Source organism: Oncorhynchus keta, unplaced genomic scaffold (genome assembly GCF_023373465.1).
Source record: "Oncorhynchus keta strain PuntledgeMale-10-30-2019 unplaced genomic scaffold, Oket_V2 Un_contig_3787_pilon_pilon, whole genome shotgun sequence".
Classification (NCBI taxonomy): Eukaryota; Metazoa; Chordata; class Actinopteri; order Salmoniformes; family Salmonidae; genus Oncorhynchus; species Oncorhynchus keta.
In genome coordinates this window covers 77,316-99,906 of record NW_026287432.1, presented here as the reverse complement: position 1 = coordinate 99,906, position 22,591 = coordinate 77,316, and the positions used below count along the sequence as shown (strand labels likewise).

The 22,591-nt window shown below is 48.4% G+C and overlaps 1 protein-coding gene across 1 annotated transcript; it reads left to right on the top strand.

Annotated features, from left to right (window-relative positions):
* Positions 1-645: 645 nt before the first annotated feature.
* Positions 646-22,588, top strand: LOC127924192 (b(0,+)-type amino acid transporter 1-like; the record flags this gene model as incomplete). Its single annotated transcript, XM_052508644.1, has 11 exons — positions 646-793; positions 4,886-5,128; positions 6,866-6,991; positions 10,922-11,021; positions 12,969-13,013; positions 13,838-13,961; positions 14,277-14,380; positions 14,626-14,722; positions 21,158-21,400; positions 21,708-21,882; positions 22,400-22,588. Coding segments are annotated over 11 exons (1,467 nt in total), but the record flags the coding sequence as incomplete, so codon positions are not given.
* Between the last annotated feature and the right edge of the window lie 3 nt (positions 22,589-22,591).

Here is a 22,591-nt window from a genome sequence, read left to right as displayed (position 1 = left end):
CCCAACTGACTAGGTATCCCCCCTTTCCCCAACTGAGTAGGTATCCCCCTTTCCCCAACTGAGTAGGTATCCCCCTTTCCCCCCCCTTTCCCCAACTGAGTAGGTATCCCCCTTTCCCCAACTGAGTAGGTATCCCCCTTTCCCCAACTGAGTAGGTATCCCCCTTTCCCCAACTGAGTAGGTACCCCCCTTTCCCCAACTGACTTGGTATCCCCCTTTCCCCAACTGAGTAGGTATCCCCATTTCCCCAACTGACGAGGTATCCCCCCTTTCCCCAACTGAGTAGGTATCCCCCCTTTCCGCAACTGAGTAGGTATCCCCCCTTTCCCCAACTGAGTAGGTATCCCCCCCTTCCCCAACTGAGTAGGTATCCCCCTTTCCCCAACTGAGTAGGTATCCCCCTTTCCCCAACTGAGTAGGTATCCCCCTTTCCCCAACTGACTAGGTATCCCCCTTTCCCCAACTGACTAGGTATCCCCCTTTCCCCAACTGACTAGGTATTTCCCGGGTTTAATTTCCCCAACTGCTGGTTCTGACTAGGTATCCCCCTTTCCCAACTGACGCCCCCCTTTCCCCAACTGTAGGTATCCCGGGTTTACCGGTTCACAGGAAGTTGTCATAACCACTTCCTGTCTCTCTCTGCAGGTGGGCCTTTTGAGTGGGATCTGTCTGATCGTAGGAACCATGATCGGCTCCGGCATCTTCATCTCCCCTAAGGCAGTGCTGCTGGAAACGGGAGCTGTAGGACCTTGTCTGTGTGTCTGGGCCGCCTGCGGGGTGCTAGCTACACTGGGTGAGGAGACACACACACACACACAGGCTACACTGGGTGAGGAGACACACACACACACAGGCTACACTGGGTGAGGAGACACACACACACACAGGCTACACTGGGTGAGGAGACACACACACACACAGGCTACACTGGGTGAGGAGACACACACACACACAGGCTACACTGGGTGAGGAGACACACACACACACAGGCTACACTGGGTGAGGAGACACACACACACACAGGCTACACTGGGTGAGGAGACACACACACACAGGCTACACTGGGTGAGGAGACAGACGGACGGACGGACGGACGGACGGACGGACGGACGGACGGACGGACAGACAGACAGACAGACAGACAGACAGACAGACAGACAGACAATGTGAAGAATGAGAATGTGAGGAGGGCTCAGTGTGAGGAGGGTCCCGGAGTGTGAGAAGGGTCCCCGGACGTGTGAGGAGGGTCCGGACGTGTGAGGAGGGTCCCGTGTGAGAAGGGCTCAGTGTGAGAAGGGCCCAGTGTGAGAAGGGCCCCGTGTGAGAAGGGCTCGATGTGAGAAGGGCCCCGGACGTGTGAGAAGGGCTCAGTGTGAGGAGGGCGGACGGACGTGTGAGAAGGGCTCCCGTGTGAGAAGGGCTCAGTGTGAGGAGGGCTCCGTGTGAGAAGGGCCCCGTGTGAGAAGGGCTCAATGTGAGAAGGGCTCAGTGTGAGGAGGGCTCCGTGTGAGAAGGGCCCCGTGTGAGAAGGGCTCAGTGTGAGAAGGGCTCCGTGTGAGAAGGGCTCCGTGTGAGAAGGGCCCGTGTGAGAAGGGCCCCGTGTGAGAAGGGCTCAGTGTGAGAAGGGCTCAGTGTGAGGAGGGCTCAGTGTGAGAAGGGCTCAGTGTGAGAAGGGCCCCGTGTGAGAAGGGCTCCGTGTGAGAAGGGCCCCGTGTGAGAAGGGCCCCGTGTGAGAAGGGCTCAGTGTGAGAAGGGCCCTGTGTGAGAAGGGCCCAGTGTGAGAAGGGCTCTGTGTGAGAAGGGCCCCGTGTGAGAAGGGCCCCGTGTGAGAAGGGCTCAATGTGAGAAGGGCTCAGTGTGAGGAGGGCTCCGTGTGAGAAGGGCCCCGTGTGAGAAGGGCCCCGAGAAGGGCCCTGAGAAGGGCCCCGTGTGAGAAGGGCTCAATGTGAGAAGGGCTCTTTGTGAGAAGGGCCCTGTGTGAGAAGGGCCCTGTGTGAGAAGGGCTCAGTGTGAGAAGGCTCCGTGAGAAGGGCCCCGTGTGAGAAGGGCCCCGTGTGAGAAGGGCTCAATGTGAGAAGGGCTCTTTGTGAGAAGGGCCCTGTGTGAGAAGGGCCCTGTGTGAGAAGGGCTCAGTGTGAGAAGGGCCCCGTGTGAGAAGGGCTCTTGTGAGAAGGGCCCTGTGTGAGAAGGGTCCCCGTGTGAGAAGGGCTCAGTGTGAGAAGGGCCCCGTGTGAGAAGGGCCCCCCGTGTGAGAAGGGCCCCGTGTGAGAAGGGCCCCGTGTGAGAAGGGCTCAATGTGAGAAGGGCTCTTTGTGAGAAGGGCCCCCCCCTGTGAGAAGGGCCCTGGTGAGAAGGGCCCTATAAAGGAAAGGGCCCCGTGTGAGAAGGGCCCTATGTGAGAAGGGCTCAATGTGAGAAGGGCTTCTTTGTGAGAAGGGCCCTGTGTGAGAAGGGCCCTGTGTGAGAAGGGCTCAGTGTGAGAAGGGCCCCGTGTGAGAAGGGCTCTTTGTGAGAAGGGCCCTGTGTGAGAAGGGTCCCGTGTGAGAAGGGCTCAGTGTGAGAAGGGCCCCGTGTGAGAAGGGCTCAATGTGAGAAGGGCCCCGTGTGAGAAGGGCCCCGTGTGAGAAGGGCCCCGTGTGAGAAGGACTGGAGCTGCATCCCAGATGGCACCCTAACCCTATGGGTCGTGGTCCTACTACCCCTTAGGGCCCTGGTCTAAAGTAGTGCACTATAAAGGCAATAGGGTCCTGGTCTAAAGTAGTGCACTATATAGGGAATAGGGTTCCATTTGGGAGGTATTCTAACTGTGAGAAGGATTGTGTCCGTGTGTTCAATCCCCCCAAACCAGTAAACAGAAACATGGACATAGTGCAACTAACATGAACCCTGCTGAGTTATTAAGAGGCTAGGAGGGAATTCCTCTCCCAACATGAACCCTGCTGAGTTATTAAGAGGCTAGGAGGGAATTCCTCTCCCAACATGAACCCTGCTGAGTTATTAAGAGGCTAGGAGGGAATTCCTCTCCCAACATGAACCCTGCTGAGTTATTAAGAGGCTAGGAGGGAATTCCTCTCCCAACATGAACCCTGCTGAGTTATTAAGAGGCTAGGAGGGAATGCCTCTCCCAACATGAACCCTGCTGAGTTATTAAGAGGCTAGGAGGGAATGCCTCTCCCAACATGAACCCTGCTGAGTTATTAAGAGGCTAGGAGGGAATTCCTCTCCCAACATGAACCCTGCTGAGTTATTAAGAGGCTAGGAGGGAATTCCTCTCCCAACATGAACCCTGCTGAGTTATTAAGAGGCTAGGAGGGAATTCCTCTCCCAACATGAACCCTGCTGAGTTATTAAGAGGCTAGGAGGGAATTCCTCTCCCAACATGAACCCTGCTGAGTTATTAAGAGGCTAGGAGGGAACCCTGCTGAGTTCCTCTCCCAACATGAACCCTGCTGAGTTATTAAGAGGCTAGGAGGGAATTCCTCTCCCAACATGAACCCTGCTGAGTTATTAAGAGGCTAGGAGGGAATTCCTCTCCCAACATGAACCCTGCTGAGTTATTAAGAGGCTAGGAGGGAAATCCTCTCCCAACATGAACCCTGCTGAGTTATTAAGAGGCTAGGAGGGAATTCCTCTCCCAACATGAACCCTGCTGAGTTATTAAGAGGCTAGGAGGGAATTCCTCTCCCAACATGAACCCTGCTGAGTTATTAAGAGGCTAGGAGGGAATTCCTCTCCCAACATGAACCCTGCTGAGTTATTAAGAGGCTAGGAGGGAATTCCTCTCCCAACATGAACCCTGCTGACTTATGATGAGACTAGATTTCATCTCCTGATTGATTAGTTAGTAACTCTTAATTGACTAGTTAAGAACTCCCCTGGTTGTCTAGGTCTTAATTGATTAGTCACTAACTGCCTTGGTTGTCTAGGTCTTAATTGATTAGTTAGGAACTCCCTGACCTGGTTGTCTAGGTCTTAATTGATTAGTTAGGAACTCCCCTCACCTGGTTGTCTAGGTCTTAATTGATTAGTTACAAACTCCCTGGTTGCCTAGGTCTAATTGATTAGTTACAAACTCCCTGGTTGGCTAGGTCTTAATTGATTAGTTAGGAACTCCCCTGGTTGTCTAGGTCTTAATTGATTAGTGAAGACTCACCTGGTTGTCTAGGTCTTAATTGATTAGTTACAAACTCACCTGGTTTTCTAGGTCTTAATTGATTTGTGAAGATCTCACCTGGTTGCCTAGGTCTTACTTGATTAGTGAAGAACTCACCTGGTTGTCTAGGTCTTAATTGATTAGTGAAGAACTCACCTTGTTGTCTATGTCTTAATTGATTATTGAAGAACTCACCTGGTTGGTTAGGTCTTAATTGATGAGTTAAGATATCATCTGGTTGCCTAGGTCTTAATTGATTCGTTAGGAACTCACCTGGTTGTCTAGGTCTTAATTGATAAGTTACAAATTCACCTGGTTTTCTAGGTCTTAATTGATTCGTGAAGAACTCACCTGGTTGTCTAGGTCTTAATTGATTAGTTAGGAACTCACCAGTTTTTGTAGTACTTAATTGATTAGTGAGGAACTCGCCTGGTTTTCAAGGTCTTAATTGATTATTGAAGAACTCACCTGGTTGGTTAGGTCTTAATTGATTAGTTAGGAACTCACCTGGTTGTCTAGGTCTTAATTGATTAGTTAAGAACTTATCTGGTTGCCTTGGTCTTAATTGATTCATTAGGAACTCACCTGGTTGTCTAGGTCTTAATTGATTAGTTAGGAACTCACCTGGTTGTCTAGGTCTTAATTGGACACATTGATAGGAAATCCCCTGAAGCAGCAGCAGGTCTCGTGTCAACTAGCTGTCCATCTCTGAGCCTGCCTGTCTGCCTGCAGGGGCGCTGTGCTACGCGGAGCTGGGCACCATGATCACTAAGTCTGGAGGGGAATATGTGTACTTGATGGAGGCCTATGGGTCAGTGATGGCCTACCTCTACTCATGGAGCACCATCATGGTCCTACAGCCCTCCACCTTCGCCATCATCGCCCTGAGCTTCGCAGAGTACACCTCCACACCGTTCTACCCAGGATGCACTCCTCCCATTGTGGTCACCAAGTGCCTGGCTGCAGTGTGCATCTGTGAGTGTGAATCTTTCTTGAATTATGAAAAATCTTAATAGAAAACAATTGGCATGCACTTCCTGAATGGACTGAATTAAAACCATGGCTCTATCTAAATTTGTGTTCCTTGCATCGTATTGGAGGAGAAGATCCAAGGTCCCTCCCCTCTGACCTTCTTCTCCAATGCCTTTTGAGAAGTGCCATGACCTGACCCCCACATGCTCTTCCTGCCTTGTGTTCTTCTCCTCCTCCTCTTCCCCTTTTCTCCTCCTCTTTCTTGTCTCCTCCTCCTCCATCTCTTCCTCCCGCCTCCTCCGCCTCCTGCTCCCGCCTCCTGCTCCTCTAGTATCTTAGAAACCATCAAATGTTGTTGTTCACTCGAGCAAGGCTCTTAACCCCTGAACTGATCCCCAGGCTCTTAACCCCTGAACCGATCCCCAGGCTCTTAACCCCTGAACTGATCCCCAGGCTCTTAACCCCTGAACTGATCCTCAGGCTCTTAACCCCTGAACTGATCCCCAGGCTCTTAACCCCTGAACTGATCCCCAGGCTCTTAACCCCTGAACTGATCCCCAGGCTCTTAACCCCTGAACTGATCCCCAGGCTCTTAACCCCTGAACCGATCCCCAGGCTCTTAACCCCTGAACTGATCCCCAGGCTCTTAACCCCTGAACTGATCCCCAGGCTCTTAACCCCTGAACTGATCCCCAGGCTCTTAACCCCTGAACTGATCCCCAGGCTCTTAACCCCTGAACTGATCCCCAGGCTCTTAACCCCTGAACTGATCCCCAGGCTCTTAACCCCTGAACTGATCCTCAGGCTCTTAACCCCTGAACTGATCCCCAGGCTCTTAACCCCTGAACTGATCCCCAGGCTCTTAACCCCTGAACTGATCCCCAGGCTCTTAACCCCTGAACTGATCCTCAGGCTCTTAACCCCTGAACTGATCCTCAGGCTCTTAACCCCTGAACTGATCCCCAGTCTCTTAACCCCTGAACTGATCCCCAGGCTCTTAACCCCTGAACCGATCCCCAGGCTCTTAACCCCTGAACTGATCCCTCTTAACCCCTGAACTGATCCCCAGGCTCTTAACCCCTGAACTGATCCCCAGGCTCTTAACCCCTGAACTGATCCCCAGGCTCTTAACCCCTGAACTGATCCCCAGGCTCTTAACCCCTGAACTGATCCCCAGGCTCTTAACCCCTGAACTGATCCCCAGGCTCTTAACCCCTGAACTGATCCCCAGGCTCTTAACCCCTGAACTGATCCCCAGGCTCTTAACCCCTGAACTGATCCCCAGGCTCTTAACCCCTGAACTGATCCCCAGGCTCTTAACCCCTGAACTGATCACTAGGCTCTTAACCCCTAAACTGATCACCAGTCTCTTAACCCCTAAACTGATCACCAGGCTCTTAACCCCTAAACTGATCCCGAGGCTCTTAACCCCTAACTGCTCCCTGGGCACTACAGTAGCATGACACTAGTAGATGCCCACAGTTCCAGCCTCATACACGTGTGTGTGTGTGTGTGTGTGTGTGTGTGTGTGTGTGTGTGTGTGTGTGTGTGTGTGTGTGTGTGTGTGTGTGTGTGTGTGTGTGTGTGTGTGTGTGTGTGTGTGTGTGTGTGTGTGTGTGTGTGTGTGTGTGTGTGTGTGTGTGTGTCGAAGTGGTTGACTACAACAGAAAACCAACTTCTGTCTCATATGGATTAATAAAATATTCCTCCTCTTCTTCCTTCCTCTTCCTCCCCCTCCAGTTCTGATCGTGTTGGTGAACTGTCTCAGTGTGAAGCTAGCCAACTATGTCCAGAACTTCTTCACTGCAGCCAAGCTTCTCATCATCCTGGTCATCATAGTGGCGGGCATCGTCCTCTTGGCACAAGGTTGGTACTTTACACATTCTGTCTGCTTCCCTTATGGCACCCTATTCCTTATATAGTGCACTACATTAGACCAGAGCCCTATTCCCTTTATAGTGCACTACATTAGACCAGATCCCTATGGCGCCCTATTCCCTATATAGTGCACTACTTTAGACCAGAGCCCTATTCCCTTTATAGTGCACTACATTAGACCAGAGCCCTATGGCACCCTATTCCCTATATAGTGCACTACATTAGACCAGAGCCCTATTCCCTTTATAGTGCACTACATTAGACCAGAGCCCTATGGCACCCTATTCCCTTTATAGTGCACTACATTAGACCAGAGCCCTATGGCACCCTATTCCCTATATAGTGTACTACATTAGACCTGAGCCCTATTCCCTTTACAGTGCACTCACTACATTAGACCAGAGCCCCATGGCACCCTATTCCCTACATAGTGCACTACTTTAGACCAGAGCCCTATTCCCTACATAGCGCACTACTTTAGACCAGAGCCCTATGGCACCCTATTCCCTACATAGTGCACTACTTTAGACCAGAGCCCTATTCCCTACATAGCGCACTACTTTAGACCAGAGCCCTATGGCACCCTATTCCCTACATAGTGCACTACTTTAGACCAGAGCCCTATTCCCTACATAGCGCACTACTTTAGACCAGAGCCCTATGGCACCCTATTCCCTACATAGTGCACTACTTTAGACCAGAGCCCTATTCCCTTATTTAGGTGTGGCATAACAAAGCGGTTGAATACTTTATTGATTCAAGACATTTTAGTTTTTAATTTCTAATTCATTTGTAAACATTTCTAAAAACGTAATACCACTTTGACAATAATGGAGTATTGTTTGTAGGTCAGTAAGACAAAATCTAAATTTAATAAAATTCGGGCCGTAACACAACAAAATATTGAAACAAAATCAAGGGGCGTGAATACTTCCTGAAGCGAAAATTCAAACCAAAAACTGTGTTCGGAGGGGAGGGACCTCAAAACACCTCAACGGCAACAGTGAAGAGGAGACTCTGGGATGATGGCCTTCTAGCCAGAGTTCCTCTGTCCAGTCTCAACGTCAACAGTGAAGAGGAGACTCTGGGATGATGGCCTTCTAGCCAGAGTTCCTCTGTCCAGTCTCAACGTCAACAGTGAAGAGGAGACTCTGGGATGATGGCCTTCTAGGCAGAGTTCCTCTGTCCAGTCTCAACGTCAACAGTGAAGAGGAGACTCTGGGATGCTGGCCTTCTAGCCAGAGTTCCTCTGTCCAGTCTCAACGTCAACAGTGAAGAGGAGACTCTGGGATGATGGCCTTCTAGCCAGAGTTCCTCTGTCCAGTCTCAACGTCAACAGTGAAGAGGAGACTCTGGGATGCTGGCCTTCTAGCCAGAGTTCCTCTGTCCAGTCTCAACGTCAACAGTGAAGAGGAGACTCTGGGATGATGGCCTTCTCGCCAGAGTTCCTCTGTCCAGTCTCAACGTCAACAGTGAAGAGGAGACTCTGGGATGATGGCCTTCTCACCAGAGTTCCTCTGTCCAGTCTCAACGTCAACAGTGAAGAGGCGACTCTGGGATGATGGCCTTCTAGCCAGAGTTCCTCTGTCCAGTCTCAACGTCAACAGTGAAGAGGAGATTCCGGGATGATGGCCTTCTAGCCAGAGTTCCTCTGTCCAGTCTCAACGTCAACAGTGAAGAGGAGACTCTGGGATGATGGCCTTCTAGCCAGAGTTCCTCTGTCCAGTCTCAACGTCAACAGTGAAGAGGAGACTCTGGGATGATGGCCTTCTAGCCAGAGTTCCTCTGTCCAGTCTCAACGTCAACAGTGAAGAGGAGATTCCGGGATGATGGCCTTCTAGCCAGAGTTCCTCTGTCTAGTCTCAACGTCAACAGTGAAGAGGAGACTCTGGGATGATGGCCTTCTAGGCAGAGTTCCTCTGTCCAGTCTCAACGTCAACAGTGAAGAGGAGACTCTGGGATGCTGGCCTTCTAGCCAGAGTTCCTCTGTCCAGTCTCAACGTCAACAGTGAAGAGGAGACTCTGGGATGATGGCCTTCTCGCCAGAGTTCCTCTGTCCAGTCTCAACGTCAACAGTGAAGAGGAGACTCTGGGATGATGGCCTTCTCGCCAGAGTTCCTCTGTCCAGTCTCAACGTCAACAGTGAAGAGGAGACTCTGGGATGATGGCCTTCTCGCCAGAGTTCCTCTGTCCAGTCTCAACGTCAACAGTGAAGAGGAGACTCTGGGATGATGGCCTTCTAGCCAGAGTTCCTCTGTCCAGTCTCAACGTCAACAGTGAAGAGGAGACTCTGGGATGATGGCCTTCTCACCAGAGTTCCTCTGTCCAGTCTCAACGTCAACAGTGAAGAGGAGACTCTGGGATGATGGCCTTCTCGCCAGAGTTCCTCTGTCCAGTCTCAACGTCAACAGTGAAGAGGAGACTCTGGGATGCTGGCCTTCTAGCCAGAGTTCCTCTGTCCAGTCTCAACGTCAACAGTGAAGAGGAGACTCTGGGATGCTGGCCTTCTAGCCAGAGTTCCTCTGTCCAGTCTCAACGTCAACAGTGAAGAGGAGACTCTGGGATGATGGCCTTCTAGCCAGAGTTCCTCTGTCCAGTCTCAACGTCAACAGTGAAGAGGAGACTCTGGGATGCTGGACTTCTAGCCAGAGTTCCTCTGTCCAGTCTCAACGTCAACAGTGAAGAGGAGACTCTGGGATGCTGGACTTCTAGCCAGAGTTCCTCTGTCCAGTCTCAACGTCAACAGTGAAGAGGAGATTCCGGGATGATGGTCTTCTTGGCAGAGTTCCTCTGTCCAGTCTCAACGTCAACAGTGAAGAGGAGACTCTGGGATGATGGCCTTCTAGCCAGAGTTCCTCTGTCCAGTCTCAACGTCAACAGTGAAGAGGAGACTCTGGGATGATGGCCTTCTAGGCAGAGTTCCTCTGTCCAGTCTCAACGTCAACAGTGAAGAGGAGACTCTGGGATTCCTGCCTTCTAGGCAGAGTTCCTCTGTCCAGTCTCAACGTCAACAGTGAAGAGGAGACTCTGGGATTCCTGCCTTCTAGGCAGAGTTCCTCTGTCCAGTCTCAATGTCAACAGTGAAGAGGCGTCTCCGGGATGCTGGCCTTCTAGGCAGAGCTCCTCTGTCCAGTCTCAACGTCAACAGTGAAGAGGAGACTCCGGGATGCTGGCCTTCTCGGCAGAGTTCCTCTGTCCAGTCTCAACGCCAACAGTGAAGAGGCGACTCCGGGATGCTGGCCTTCTAGGCAGAGTTCCTCTGTCCAGTCTCAACGTCAACAGTGAAGAGGCGACTCCGGGATGCTGGCCTTCTAGGCAGAGTTCCTCTGTTCAGTGTCTGTGTTCTTTTGTCCATTTGAATCTTCTTTGTTTTTATTGGCCAGTCTGAGATATGGCTTTTTCTTTGATACTCTGCCCAGAAGGGCAGCATCCCGGAGTCGCCTCTTCACTGTTGATGTTGAGACTGGTGTTTTGCGGGTACTATTTAATAAAGCTGCCAGTTGAGGACTTGTGAGGCATCTGTTTCTCAAACTAGACACTCTAATGTACTTGTCCTCTTGCTCAGTTGTGCACCGGGGCCTCCCACTCCTCTTTCTATTCTGGTTAGAGCCAGTTTTCTAATAATGAATTAGCCTTTTAAAATGATAAACTTGGATTAGCTAACACAATGTGTCATTGGAACACAGGAGTGATGGTTGCTGATAATGAGCCTCTGTACTCCCTATGTAGATATTCCATTAAAAATCAGCCGTTTCCAGCTTCAATAGTCATTTACAACATTAACAATGTCTATACTGTATTTCTGATCAATTTAATGTTATTTTAAAGGACAATAAATGTGATTTTCTTTAAAAAACAAGGACATTTCGAAGTGACCTCAAACTTTTGAACGGTAGTGTACATACTGTTTGTGTCCAGGAAACACTGAGAATCTGTCCAACCCATTTGAAGGAGCCTCAACCTCCTTTGGATCCATTGGACTGGCGTTTTACAACGGGCTCTGGGCCTACAATGGGTGGTAAGACTACACCTGCATCCCAAATGGCACCCTACTTCCTAAATAGGTCAATACTTTTGACCAGGGCCCGTAGTCAGGGGGCCCGCGCTCTAGTCAGGGGGCCCGTAGAGCTCTAGTCAGGGCCCATAGCGCTCTAGTCAGGGGGCCTGTAGTGCTCTAGTCAGGGGGCCCATAGCGCTCTAGTCAGGGGGCCTGTAGTGCTTTAGTCAGGGGGCCCGTAGCGCCTAGTCAGGGGGGCCTGTAGTGCTCTAGTCAGGGGGGCCCGTAGCGCTCTAGTCAGGGCCCATAGCGCTCTAGTCAGGGGGCCCATAGTGCTCTAGTCAGGGGGGCCCATAGCGCTCTAGTCAGGGGGGGTCCGTAGCGCTCTAGTCAGGGGGCCCGTAGGGTCCGTAGTGCTCTAGTCAGGGGGCCCGTAGCACTCTAGTCAGGGGGCCCGTAGCGCTCTGTCAGGGGGGCCCGTAGCCCGTACTTTAATCAGGGCCCTTAGCGTTCTAGTCAGGGGGCCCGGGCCCATAGCGCTCTAGTCAGGGGGCCCGTAGCCCGCTCTGTCAGTGGGGGCCCGTAGTGCTCTGTCAGGGCAGGGCCCATAGTTCTCTAGTCAGGGGGCCCGTAGTGCTCTAGTCAGGGCCCATAGTTCTCTACTCAGGGCCCATAGTTCTCAGGGCCCAGTCAGGGGCCCATAGTTCTCTAGTCAGGGCCCATAGTTCTCTAGTCAGGGCCCGTAGCGCTCTAGTCAGGGCCCATAGCGCTCTAGTCAGGGGGCCCATAGTGCTCTAGTCAGGGGGGCCCGTAGCGCTCTGTCAGGGCCCAGAGTTCTCTAGTCAGGGGGCCCGTAGGCTCTAGGGGGCCCGTAGCGCTCTAGTCAGGGGGACCCATAGCGCTCTAGTCAAGGGGGGCCCGTAGCACTCTAGTCAAGGCCCGTAGCACTCCAGACAGGGGGGGCCCGAAGCGCTCTAGTCAGGGGGGCCCATAGCGCTCCAGTCAGGGGGGGCCCATAGAGCTCTAGTCAGGGCCCAGAGTTCTCTAGTCAGGGGGGCCCATAGGGCTCTAATCAGGGGGGCCCGTGGCGCTCTAGTCAGGGCCCATAGTTCTCTAGTCAGGGCCCATAGTTCTCTAGTCAGTGGGGCCCGTAGTGCTCTAGTCAGGGCCCATAGTTCTCTAGTCAGGGCCCATAGTTCTCTAGTCAGGGCCCATAGTTCTCTAGCCAGGGGGGCCCGTAGGGCTCTCATCAGGGCCCATAGTTCTCTAGTCAGGGCCCATAGTTCTCTAGTCAGGGCCCATAGTTCTCTACTCAGGGCCCATAGTTCTCTAGTCAGGGCCCATAGTTTTCTAGTCAGGGCCCATAGTTCTCTACTCAGGGCCCATAGTTCTCTCGTCAGGGCCCATAGTTCTCTAGTCAGGGCCCATAGTTCTCTAGTCAGGGCCCATAGCGCTCTAGTCAGGGGGGGACCATAGCGCTCTAGTCAGGGCCCAGAGTTCTCTAGTCAGGGGGGCCCATAGGGCTCTAATCAGGGGGGCCCGTAGCGCTCTAGTCAGGGCCCATAGTTCTCTAGTCAGGGCCCATAGTTCTCTAGTCAGGGGGGCCCGTAGTGCTCTAGTCAGGGCCCATAGTTCTCTAGTCAGGGCCCATAGTTCTCTCGTCAGGGCCCATAGTTCTCTAGTCAGGGCCCATAGTGCTCAAGTCAGGGGGGCCCGTAGCGCTCTAGTCAGGGGGGGCTCATAGTTCTCTAGTCAGGGCCCATAGTTCTCTAGTCAGGGCCCATAGTTCTCTCGTCAGGGGGGCACGTAAGCACTCTAATCAGGGCCTTTGGCTCTCTAGGCAGGGCCCATAGTGCTCCAGTCAAAGTATTGCACTAAGCTGGGGGTTGGGTATCATTGGGGATTTCTGTTTTGAATGTCAACCCAACCTGTTTATATGTGGTTCTATAAACACGTGTTGTCTCTCAGGAATCAGCTGAACTTTATAACAGAGGAGCTGAAAAACCCAAACAGGTGAGTGTCCAAAATGGGTCATTCAATTGATTCAGCCACTTCAATTGATTCAACTACTTCAATTGATTCAGCCACTTCAATTGATTCAGCCACTTCAATTGATTCAGCCACTTCAATTGATTCAGCCACTTCAATTGATTCAGCCACTTCAATTGATTCAACCACTTCAATTGATTCAGCCACTTCAATTGATTCAGCCACTTCAATTGATTCAGCCACTTCAATTGATTCAGCCACTTCAATTGATTCAGCCACTTCAATTGATTCAGCCACTTCAATTGATTCAGCCACTTCAATTGATTCAGCCACTTCAATTGATTCAGCCACTTCAATTGATTCAGCCACTTCAATTGATTCAGCCACTTCAATTGATTCAGCCACTTAAGAATTGATTCAGCCACTTAAGAATTGATTCAGCCACTTCAATTGATTCAGCCACTTAAGAATTGATTCAGCCACTTCAATTGATTCAGCCACTTAAGAATTGATTCAGCCACTTCAATTGATTCAGCCACTTCAATTGATTCAGCCACTTCAATTGATTCAGCCACAGATAAATTGTTTTAATGATTGTATTTGTTTTATTGGTCTGATTTTCGGGGAAGCCTGGGTTCCCTTGGCATTCACACGCCACCTCCTTTCCTGTTAGGGAGACAACAAGAGTTTAATCAACTCTCTGTCTCTGTCTCTATCTGTGTGCTACATAATCCACTAACACTGGTCTCTGTGTAACATGTGTTGGTTGTAGTCTCTCTATCTCACACTAACACTCTGTCTCTCTAAATCTCTCTGTATGTCTCTCTCTCTCTATCTCTCTCTAACAGAAACCTTCCCCTGGCCATTATCATTGGTATTCCCTTGGTGACTTTGTGCTATGTGCTGGTCAACATTGCCTACTTCAGCGCCATGACCCCTACGGAACTGCTGCAGTCTCCCGCTGTTGCTGTGGTAAGAGGGTCGTCATGGAGATAGAGAGGGGCGGAGACAGAGGAAGCCATTAGTGTGGCTCATCATTTCTCCCTTAGCAAGAACAAGACGCATTATTACAACAACAAACAATTACATTTGATTTATTGTGTCGTCCCCCCCCGTCTCCTCGGAGGGACTTGTTTGTGCCCCTTAGACTTTTGGTGACAGAGTGCTGTACCCCCTGTCGTGGGTAGTCCCTGTGTTTGTCGTCTTCTGCCCCTTAGACTTTTGGTGACAGAGTGCTGTACCCCCTGTCGTGGGTAGTCCCTGTGTTTGTCGTCTTCTGCCCCTTAGACTTTTGGTGACAGAGTGCTGTACCCCCTGTCGTGGGTCGTCCCTGTGTTTGTCGTCTTCTCCACCTTCGGAGCGGCCAATGGGAGCTGCTTCACAGCCGGCAGGTAAAGGGACAACTTCAGGAAGACATTGTTTTTGCTAATCAAGTTTAATCAAAACAAATGTATTTTATAAAACCCTTTTTATATCAGCAGTTGTCACAAAGTGTTTAACAGATTGAATCTGCTTTTCTAAAAGAACAGAGCAAAAGCAGAGTTAAAAATGGTGAAAAGAAAGAAACCAAATTCAGGTTCAACATATTGCCAATATTATGTTTGAACTGACATGTTTGTGCTCTGTCCCACCTCAGGTTGACCTATGTGGCAGGAAGAGAGGGTCACATGGTAAAGATCTTGTCCTATATCAGTCTGAAGCGTTACACTCCTTCCCCTGCCCTCATCTTCAATGTAAGTCTGAGATACAGTGCAAAAGTATTCATCACACTTGGTGTTTTTTTTCCTATTTTGTTGCATTACAACCTGTAATTTAAATATATTTTGATTTGGATTTCATGTAATGGACATACACAAAATAGTACAAATTGGTGAACCTCTTATTTTGAAACCTTTCAAAAAAACTTTACGGAAAAAGCATAATCTGAGAACGGCGCTCAGAACCCAAAACAACCAGAGGAATATCCGCCATTTTGGAGTCAACAAAGTTAGAAATAACACCATGAATATTCACTTACCTTTGATGATCTTCATCAGAAGGCACTCCCAGGAATCCCAGTTCGACAATAAATGACTGATTTGTTCCATAAATTTCCATAAAGTCCATCATTTATGTCCAAATAGCCACTTGTTGTTAGCGTGTTCAGCCCAGTAAACCATCTTCATGAGGCGCAGGCACTTCGTCCAGACAAAAACTCAAAAACTTCTGTTACAGTCCTTTAGAAACATGTCAAACGATGTATGGAATCAATCTTTAGGGTGTTTTTAACATAAAACATCAATAATGTTCCACCCGGGAGAATTCCTTTGTCTGAAGAAAAGCACTGGAACGAGAGGTAAGTCTGTCGGGAGCGAGCGTCATGAGACTGAGACACTGTGCCAGACTACTGACTCAAAGAGGTCTCATGAGCCTCTCCTTTATAGAATCCTCATTCAAGTTTCAAAAGATTGTTGACATATAGTGGAAGCCATAGGAAGTGCAACTTTACCAATATCTCAATGTGTATTCGGTAGGCCAAGCTTTGAAAAACTACAAACCTCAGATGTCCCACTTCCTGGTTGGATTTTTCTCAGGATTTCGCCTGCCATATGAGTTCTGTTATACTCACAGACATCATTCAAACAGTTTTAGAAACTTAAGAGTGTTTTCTATGCAATACTACTAATACTATTGATATATTAGCATCTGGGACAGAGTAGGAGGCAGTTCACTCTGGGCACGCTATTCATCCAAAAGTGAACATGCTGCCCCCTATCCCAAAAAGGTTTGAATTAAACTTTGGATGGTGTATCAATAAACCCAGTCACTACAAAGATACAGGTATCCTTCCTAACTCAGTTGCCAGAGAGGAAGGAAACCGCTCAGGGATTTCACAATGAGGCCAATGGTGACTTTAAAGCAGTTACAGAGTTTAACAACAACATTGCAGTTACTGCACAAAACTAACCTAAATGTCATTGAAAACAAGGACGCCTTGTTATATTATAATATATATATATATATATAACAATATATATAATATTCCTAAACATGCATCCTGTTTGCAATAAGGCACTAAAGTAAAACTGAAAAAATGTGGCTTAACTTTTTGTCCTGAATACAAAGCGTTATGTTTGGGACAAATTGAACACGTCACATGACTGAGCACCAGTCTTCATATTTTCCAGCATGGTGGTGACCTGGTTCAGTCTGCTTTCCAACAAACACTGGGAGACAAATTTTTTATTATTATTTTACCTTTATTTAACTAGGCAAGTCAGTTAAGAACAAATTCTTAACTTAGGTTAGTGGCCTAACCTATAACCTGACCCATCTCCATATACATTACTGCCCCCAGTGGCCTAGGAACAGTGGGTTAACTGCCTGTTCAGGGGCAGAACGACAGCTCAGGGGTTTGAACTTGCAACCTTCCGGTTACTAGTCCAACGCTCTAACCACTAGGCTACCCTGCCGCCCCAAATTCACCTTTCACCAGATCAATAACCAAAAACACAAGGCCAAATATACACTGGAGATGCTTAACTTCTTCGGGATCGTTTACCCTTTCAGGGGATGGGTGAGCTAACGTAGGCTAATGTGATTAGCATGAGGTTGTAAGTAACAAGAAATTTTACCAGGACAAATTTTGAACAGAAATGCAAAGGTTCATTTGATCAGTCTGACTTTGCAAACACACTGCTGCTAACTAGTGGCCAAAATCTAAATTGCACCTGGGCTGGAATAATACATTATGGATTTTCTCTTGCATTTCCAAGATGATGGTACAAAAAAAAAAAGGGTATTTTTTTCTTTGTATTATCTTTTGCCAGACCTATTGTGTTACATTCTCCAACATTCCTTCCACATTGACATAAACTTCAAAGTGTTTCCTTTCAAATGGTACCAAGAATATGCACATGCTTGCTTCAAGGCCTGAGTTACAGGCAGTTATATTTGGGTATGTGATTTTAGACAAAAAATGAAAAAAAGGGGCGGACCCTTAAGATGTTGTTAACAAGAAGACTTTGAATGTTCCTGAGTGACCTGGTTACAGTTTGGACTACGTGTTGAGAATCTCTGCACATCAGTTGGTAGAGCATGGTGCTTGCAGTGCAAAGACAGGAGGTTTAATTCCCAGGAAGAAACATACATAAAATGTCTGCATGAATGACTGGAAGTCGCTTTGGATAAAAGTGTCTGATAAATTACATTATATATTATAGCAATGATCAACAACCAACTTGACAGAGCTTGCAGAATTATAAAAAGAATAATGTGCCTATAACCTGATCCATTACTGCCCCCAGTGGCCTAACCTATAACCTGACCCATCACTTTATTCATTACTGCCCCCAGTGGCCTAACCTATAACCTGACCCATCACTTTATACATTACTGCCCCCAGTGACCTAACCTATAACCTGACCCATCACTTTATACATTACTGTCCCCCAGTGGCCTAACCTATAACCTGACCCATCACTTTATTCATTACTGCCCCCAGTGGCCTAACCTATAACCTGACCCATCACTTTATTCATTACTGCTCCCCAGTGGCCTAACCTATAACCTGACCCATCACTTTATTCATTACTGCCCCCAGTGGCCTAACCTATAACCTGACCCATCACTTTATTCATTACTGCCCCCAGTGGTCTAACCTATAACCTGACCCATCACTTTATACATTACTGTCCCCCAGTGGCCTAACCTATAACCTGACCCATCACTTTATACATTACTGTCCCCCAGTGGCCTAACCTATAACCTGACCCAACACTTTATACATTACTGTCCCCCAGTGGCCTAACCTATAACCTGACCCATCACTTTATACATTACTGCCCTCCAGTGGCCTAACCTATAACCTGACCCATCACTTTATACATTACTGCCCCCAGTGGTCTAACCTATAACCTGACCCATCACTTTATACATTACTGCCCCCAGTGGTCTAACCTATAACCTGACCCATCACTTTATACATTACTGTCCCCCAGTGGCCTAACCTATAACCTGACCCATCACTTTATACATTACTGCCCCCAGTGGTCTAACCTATAACCTGACCCATCACTTTATACATTACTGCCCCCAGTGGTCTAACCTATAACCTGACCCATCACTTTATACATTACTGCACCCCAGTGGCCTAACCTATAACCTGACCCATCACTTTATACATTACTGCCCCCCAGTGGCCTAACCTATAACCTGACCCATCACTTTATACATTACTGCCCCCCAGTGGTCTAACCTATAACCTGACCCATCACTTTATACATTACTGCCCCCCAGTGGCCTAACCTATAACCTGACCCATCACTTTATACATTACTGCCCCCCAGTGGCCTAACCTATAACCTGACCCATCACTTTATACATTACTGCCCCCCAGTGGCCTAACCTATAACCTGACCCATCACTTTATACATTACTGCCCCCAGTGGTCTAACCTATAACCTGACCCATCACTTTATACATTACTGCCCCCCAGTGGCCTAACCTATAACCTGACCCATCACTTTATACATTACTGCCCCCCAGTGGCCTAACCTATAACCTGACCCATCACTTTATACATTACTGCCCCCAGTGGCCTAACCTATAACCTGACCCATCACTTTATACATTACTGCCCCCAGTGGTCTAACCTATAACCTGACCCATCACTTTATACATTACTGTCCCCCAGTGGCCTAACCTATAACCTGACCCATCACTTTATACATTACTGCCCCCAGTGGTCTAACCTATAACCTGACCCATCACTTTATACATTACTGCCCCCAGTGGCCTAACCTATAACCTGACCCATCACTTTATACATTACTGCCCCCAGTGGCCTAACCTATAACCTGACCCATCACTTTATACATTACTGCCCCCAGTGGTCTAACCTATAACCTGACGCATCACTTTATACATTACTGCCCCCCAGTGGTCTAATCTATAACCTGACCCATCACTTTATACATTACTGCCCCCAGTGGTCTAACCTATAACCTGACCCATCACTTTATACATTACTGCCCCCAGTGGTCTAACCTATAACCTGACCCATCACTTTATACATTACTGCCCTCCAGTGGTCTAACCTATAACCTGACCCATCACTTTATACATTACTGCCCCCAGTGGTCTAATCTATAACCTGACCCATCACTTTATACATTACTGCCCCCAGTGGCCTAACCTATAACCTGACCCATCAGTTTATACATTACTGTCCCCCAGTGGCCTAACCTATAACCTGACCCATCACTTTATACATTACTGCCCCCAGTGGCCTAACCTATAACCTGACCCATCACTTTATACATTACTGCCCCCAGTGGCCTAACCTATAACCTGACCCATCACTTTATACATTACTGTCCCCCAGTGGCATAACCTATAACCTGACCCATCACTTTATACATTACTGTCCCCCAGTGGCCTAACCTATAACCTGACCCAACACTTTATACATTACTGTCCCCCAGTGGTCTAACCTATAACCTGACCCATCACTTTATACATTAGCCCTCCAGTGGCCTAACCTATAACCTGACCCATCACTTTATACATTACAGTGGTCTAACCTATAACCTGACCCATCACTTTATACATTACTGCCCTCCAGTGGCCTAATTCTATAACCTGACCCATCACTTTATACATTACTGCCCCCAGTGGTCTAACCTATAACCTGACCCAACACTTTATACATTACTGTCCCCCAGTGGTCTAACCTATAACCTGACCCATCACTTTATACATTACTGTCAGTGGTCTAACCTATAACTGTCACTTTATTTTACTGTCCCCCAGTGGCCAACCTATAACCTGACCCATCACTTTATACATTACTCCCAGTGGCCTAACCTATAACCTGACCCATCACTTTATACATTACTGCCCCCAGTGGCCTAACCTATAACCTGACCCATCACTTTATACATTACTGTCCCCCAGTGGCCTTAACCTGACCCATCACTTTATACATTACTGCCCCCAGTGGTCTAACCTATAACTGACCCATCACTTTATACATTACTGTCCCCCAGTGGCCTAACCTATAACCTGACCCATCACTTTATACATTACTGTCCCCCAGTGGCCTAACCTATAACCTGACCCATCACTTTATACATTACTGTCCCCCAGTGGCCTAACCTATAACCTGACCCATCACTTTATACATTACTGCCCCCAGTGGTCTAATCTATAACCTGACCCATCACTTTATACATTACTGTCCCCCAGTGGCCTAACCTATAACCTGACCCATCACTTTATACATTACTGCCCCCAGTGGCCTAACCTATAACCTGACCCATCACTTTGCCATTACTGCCCCCAGTGGTCTAATCTATAACCTGACCCATCACTTTATACATTACTGTCCCCCCAGTGGCCTAACCTATAACCTGACCCATCACTTTATACATTACTGCCCCCAGTGGCCTAACCCCATAACCTGACCCAACACTTTATACATTACTGCCCCAGGGTAACCTATAACCTGACCTGGATCACTTTATACATTACTGCCCTCAGTGGCCTAACCTATAACCTGACCCATCACTTTATACATTACTGTCCCCCAGTGGCCTAACCTATAACCTGACCCAACACTTTATACATTACTGCCCCCAGTGGTCTAACCTATAACCTGACCCATCACTTTATACATTACTGTCCCCCCAGTGGCCTAACCTATAACCTGACCCATCACTTTATACATTACTGCCCCCAGTGGCCTAACCTATAACCTGACCCATCACTTTATACATTACTGCCCCCAGTGGCCTAACCTATAACCTGACCCATCACTTTATACATTACTGTCCCCCAGTGGTCTAACCTATAACCTGACGCCACTTTATACATTACTGCCCCCAGTGGCCTAACCTATAACCTGACCCATCACTTTATACATTAGAGTTCTGCCCCCCAGTGGTCTAACCTATTGTGGAACCCACCCATAACTTTATACATTACTGTCCCCCAGTGGCCTAACCTATAACCTGACCCATCACTTTATACATTACTGCTCCCCAGTGGTCTAATCTATAACCTGACCCATCACTTTATACATTACTGCCCCCAGTGGTCTAACCTATAACCTGACCCATCACTTTATACATTACTGCCCCCCAGTGGCCTAACCTATAACCTGACCCTTGTTGTTGTTGTGGTTGTAGGGTATTCTGGCCGTATTCTACATTATCCCAGCAGACATCAACATCCTGATCAACTACTTCAGTTTACTCTGTTGTTGTTGTTGTGGTTGTAGGGTTATTCTGGCCGTACTCTACATTATCCCAGCAGACATCAACATCCTGATCAACTACTTCAGTTTCGCCCAGTGGGCTTTCTACGGCCTCACAGCTCTCGCTCTCATCGTCATGCGCTTCACCAGGAAGGAACTCAAGAGGCCCGTCAAGGTAAGACTAGATTCACATTTCCATACATCCAAGTCCTCTTCATCTCTTGGCTATTGGAAGAACGTAGTTACAACTATCATGTTGAGCTCGTGGACGGTCAGTCCTTACATCCATAGATCTGTCTCTACATTTTAGAGTGGTTCCATTTCTCCAGTCACATCCCTCAGCTGGTTACCACAACAAATGGGGTGGTAACCGTTCTGTTTTTCTGAATCCCAGATTCACTTAAACCTGTTTTTAGAGCAATACTGTCCCAGATCCCTCCTGTGAGACTGACAGGTGGTTATGTCCTGTTGTCCCCCAACAGTGTCCCATTCCCATAGCAGTGCTGGTGATGATAGTGTCCTGCTACCTGGTCCTAGCACCGATCATAGACAAGCCAGAGCTGGAGTATCTGTACTGTACCATCTTCATCCTCAGCGGTCTGCTGCTCTACTTCCCCTTCGTTCACCGCAGGTTCAGCTGGACACGCAGGGTCATGAGTGAGTAACTACCCACTGCTCAGAGTTGCTGACACTCGAGGGTTGAGAGAGAGCCTTTATCCCAAAATGGCCGCCTATTCCCTTTGTAGTGCACTAGAAGACAACACTGGCTTGTGTCCCAAAATGGCCCCTATTCCCTTTGTAGTGCACTCAACACTGGCTTGTGTCCCAAAATGGCCCCTTATTCCCTGTGTAGTGCACTACCCTATGGGCCCTGGTGAAAGGTAGTGAGTGCACTATAATATAGGGGATAGGGTGCCATTTGGGAAGCAGACACTATTATCTTCTGCAACTTGGGTCTTTGTGTATCAAAATGTTTTATTCCTCAGTGGGCGGTAGTAGAGTTCTTCCCCTTTAGATAATTCCAGTCATTGTGGAGCCAAACTCAGAAGGTCACAGAGCCTATAGATCATGCTGTGATTGAGCTGATGTCACCTTTATTAAAGTTTATTTATTTATTATTCACCTTTTAATTAGCCTGATTGGTCCACTGACCTTTAACCTCTCACCCCTGCAGGGCCAATCACCATGCACCTCCAGCTGCTGATGGAGGTCGTTCCTCCTGAGAAAAACGAATAGAGGAAGATAATAAACAGCCTAAACTGACTGATGTGGACAAATGTATTTTTGCATCCCAAATGGTACCCTTTTCCTTGTTTGGTGCACTACCCCATAGGCCCTAGTCAAAAGTAGTGCACTACTTAGGAAT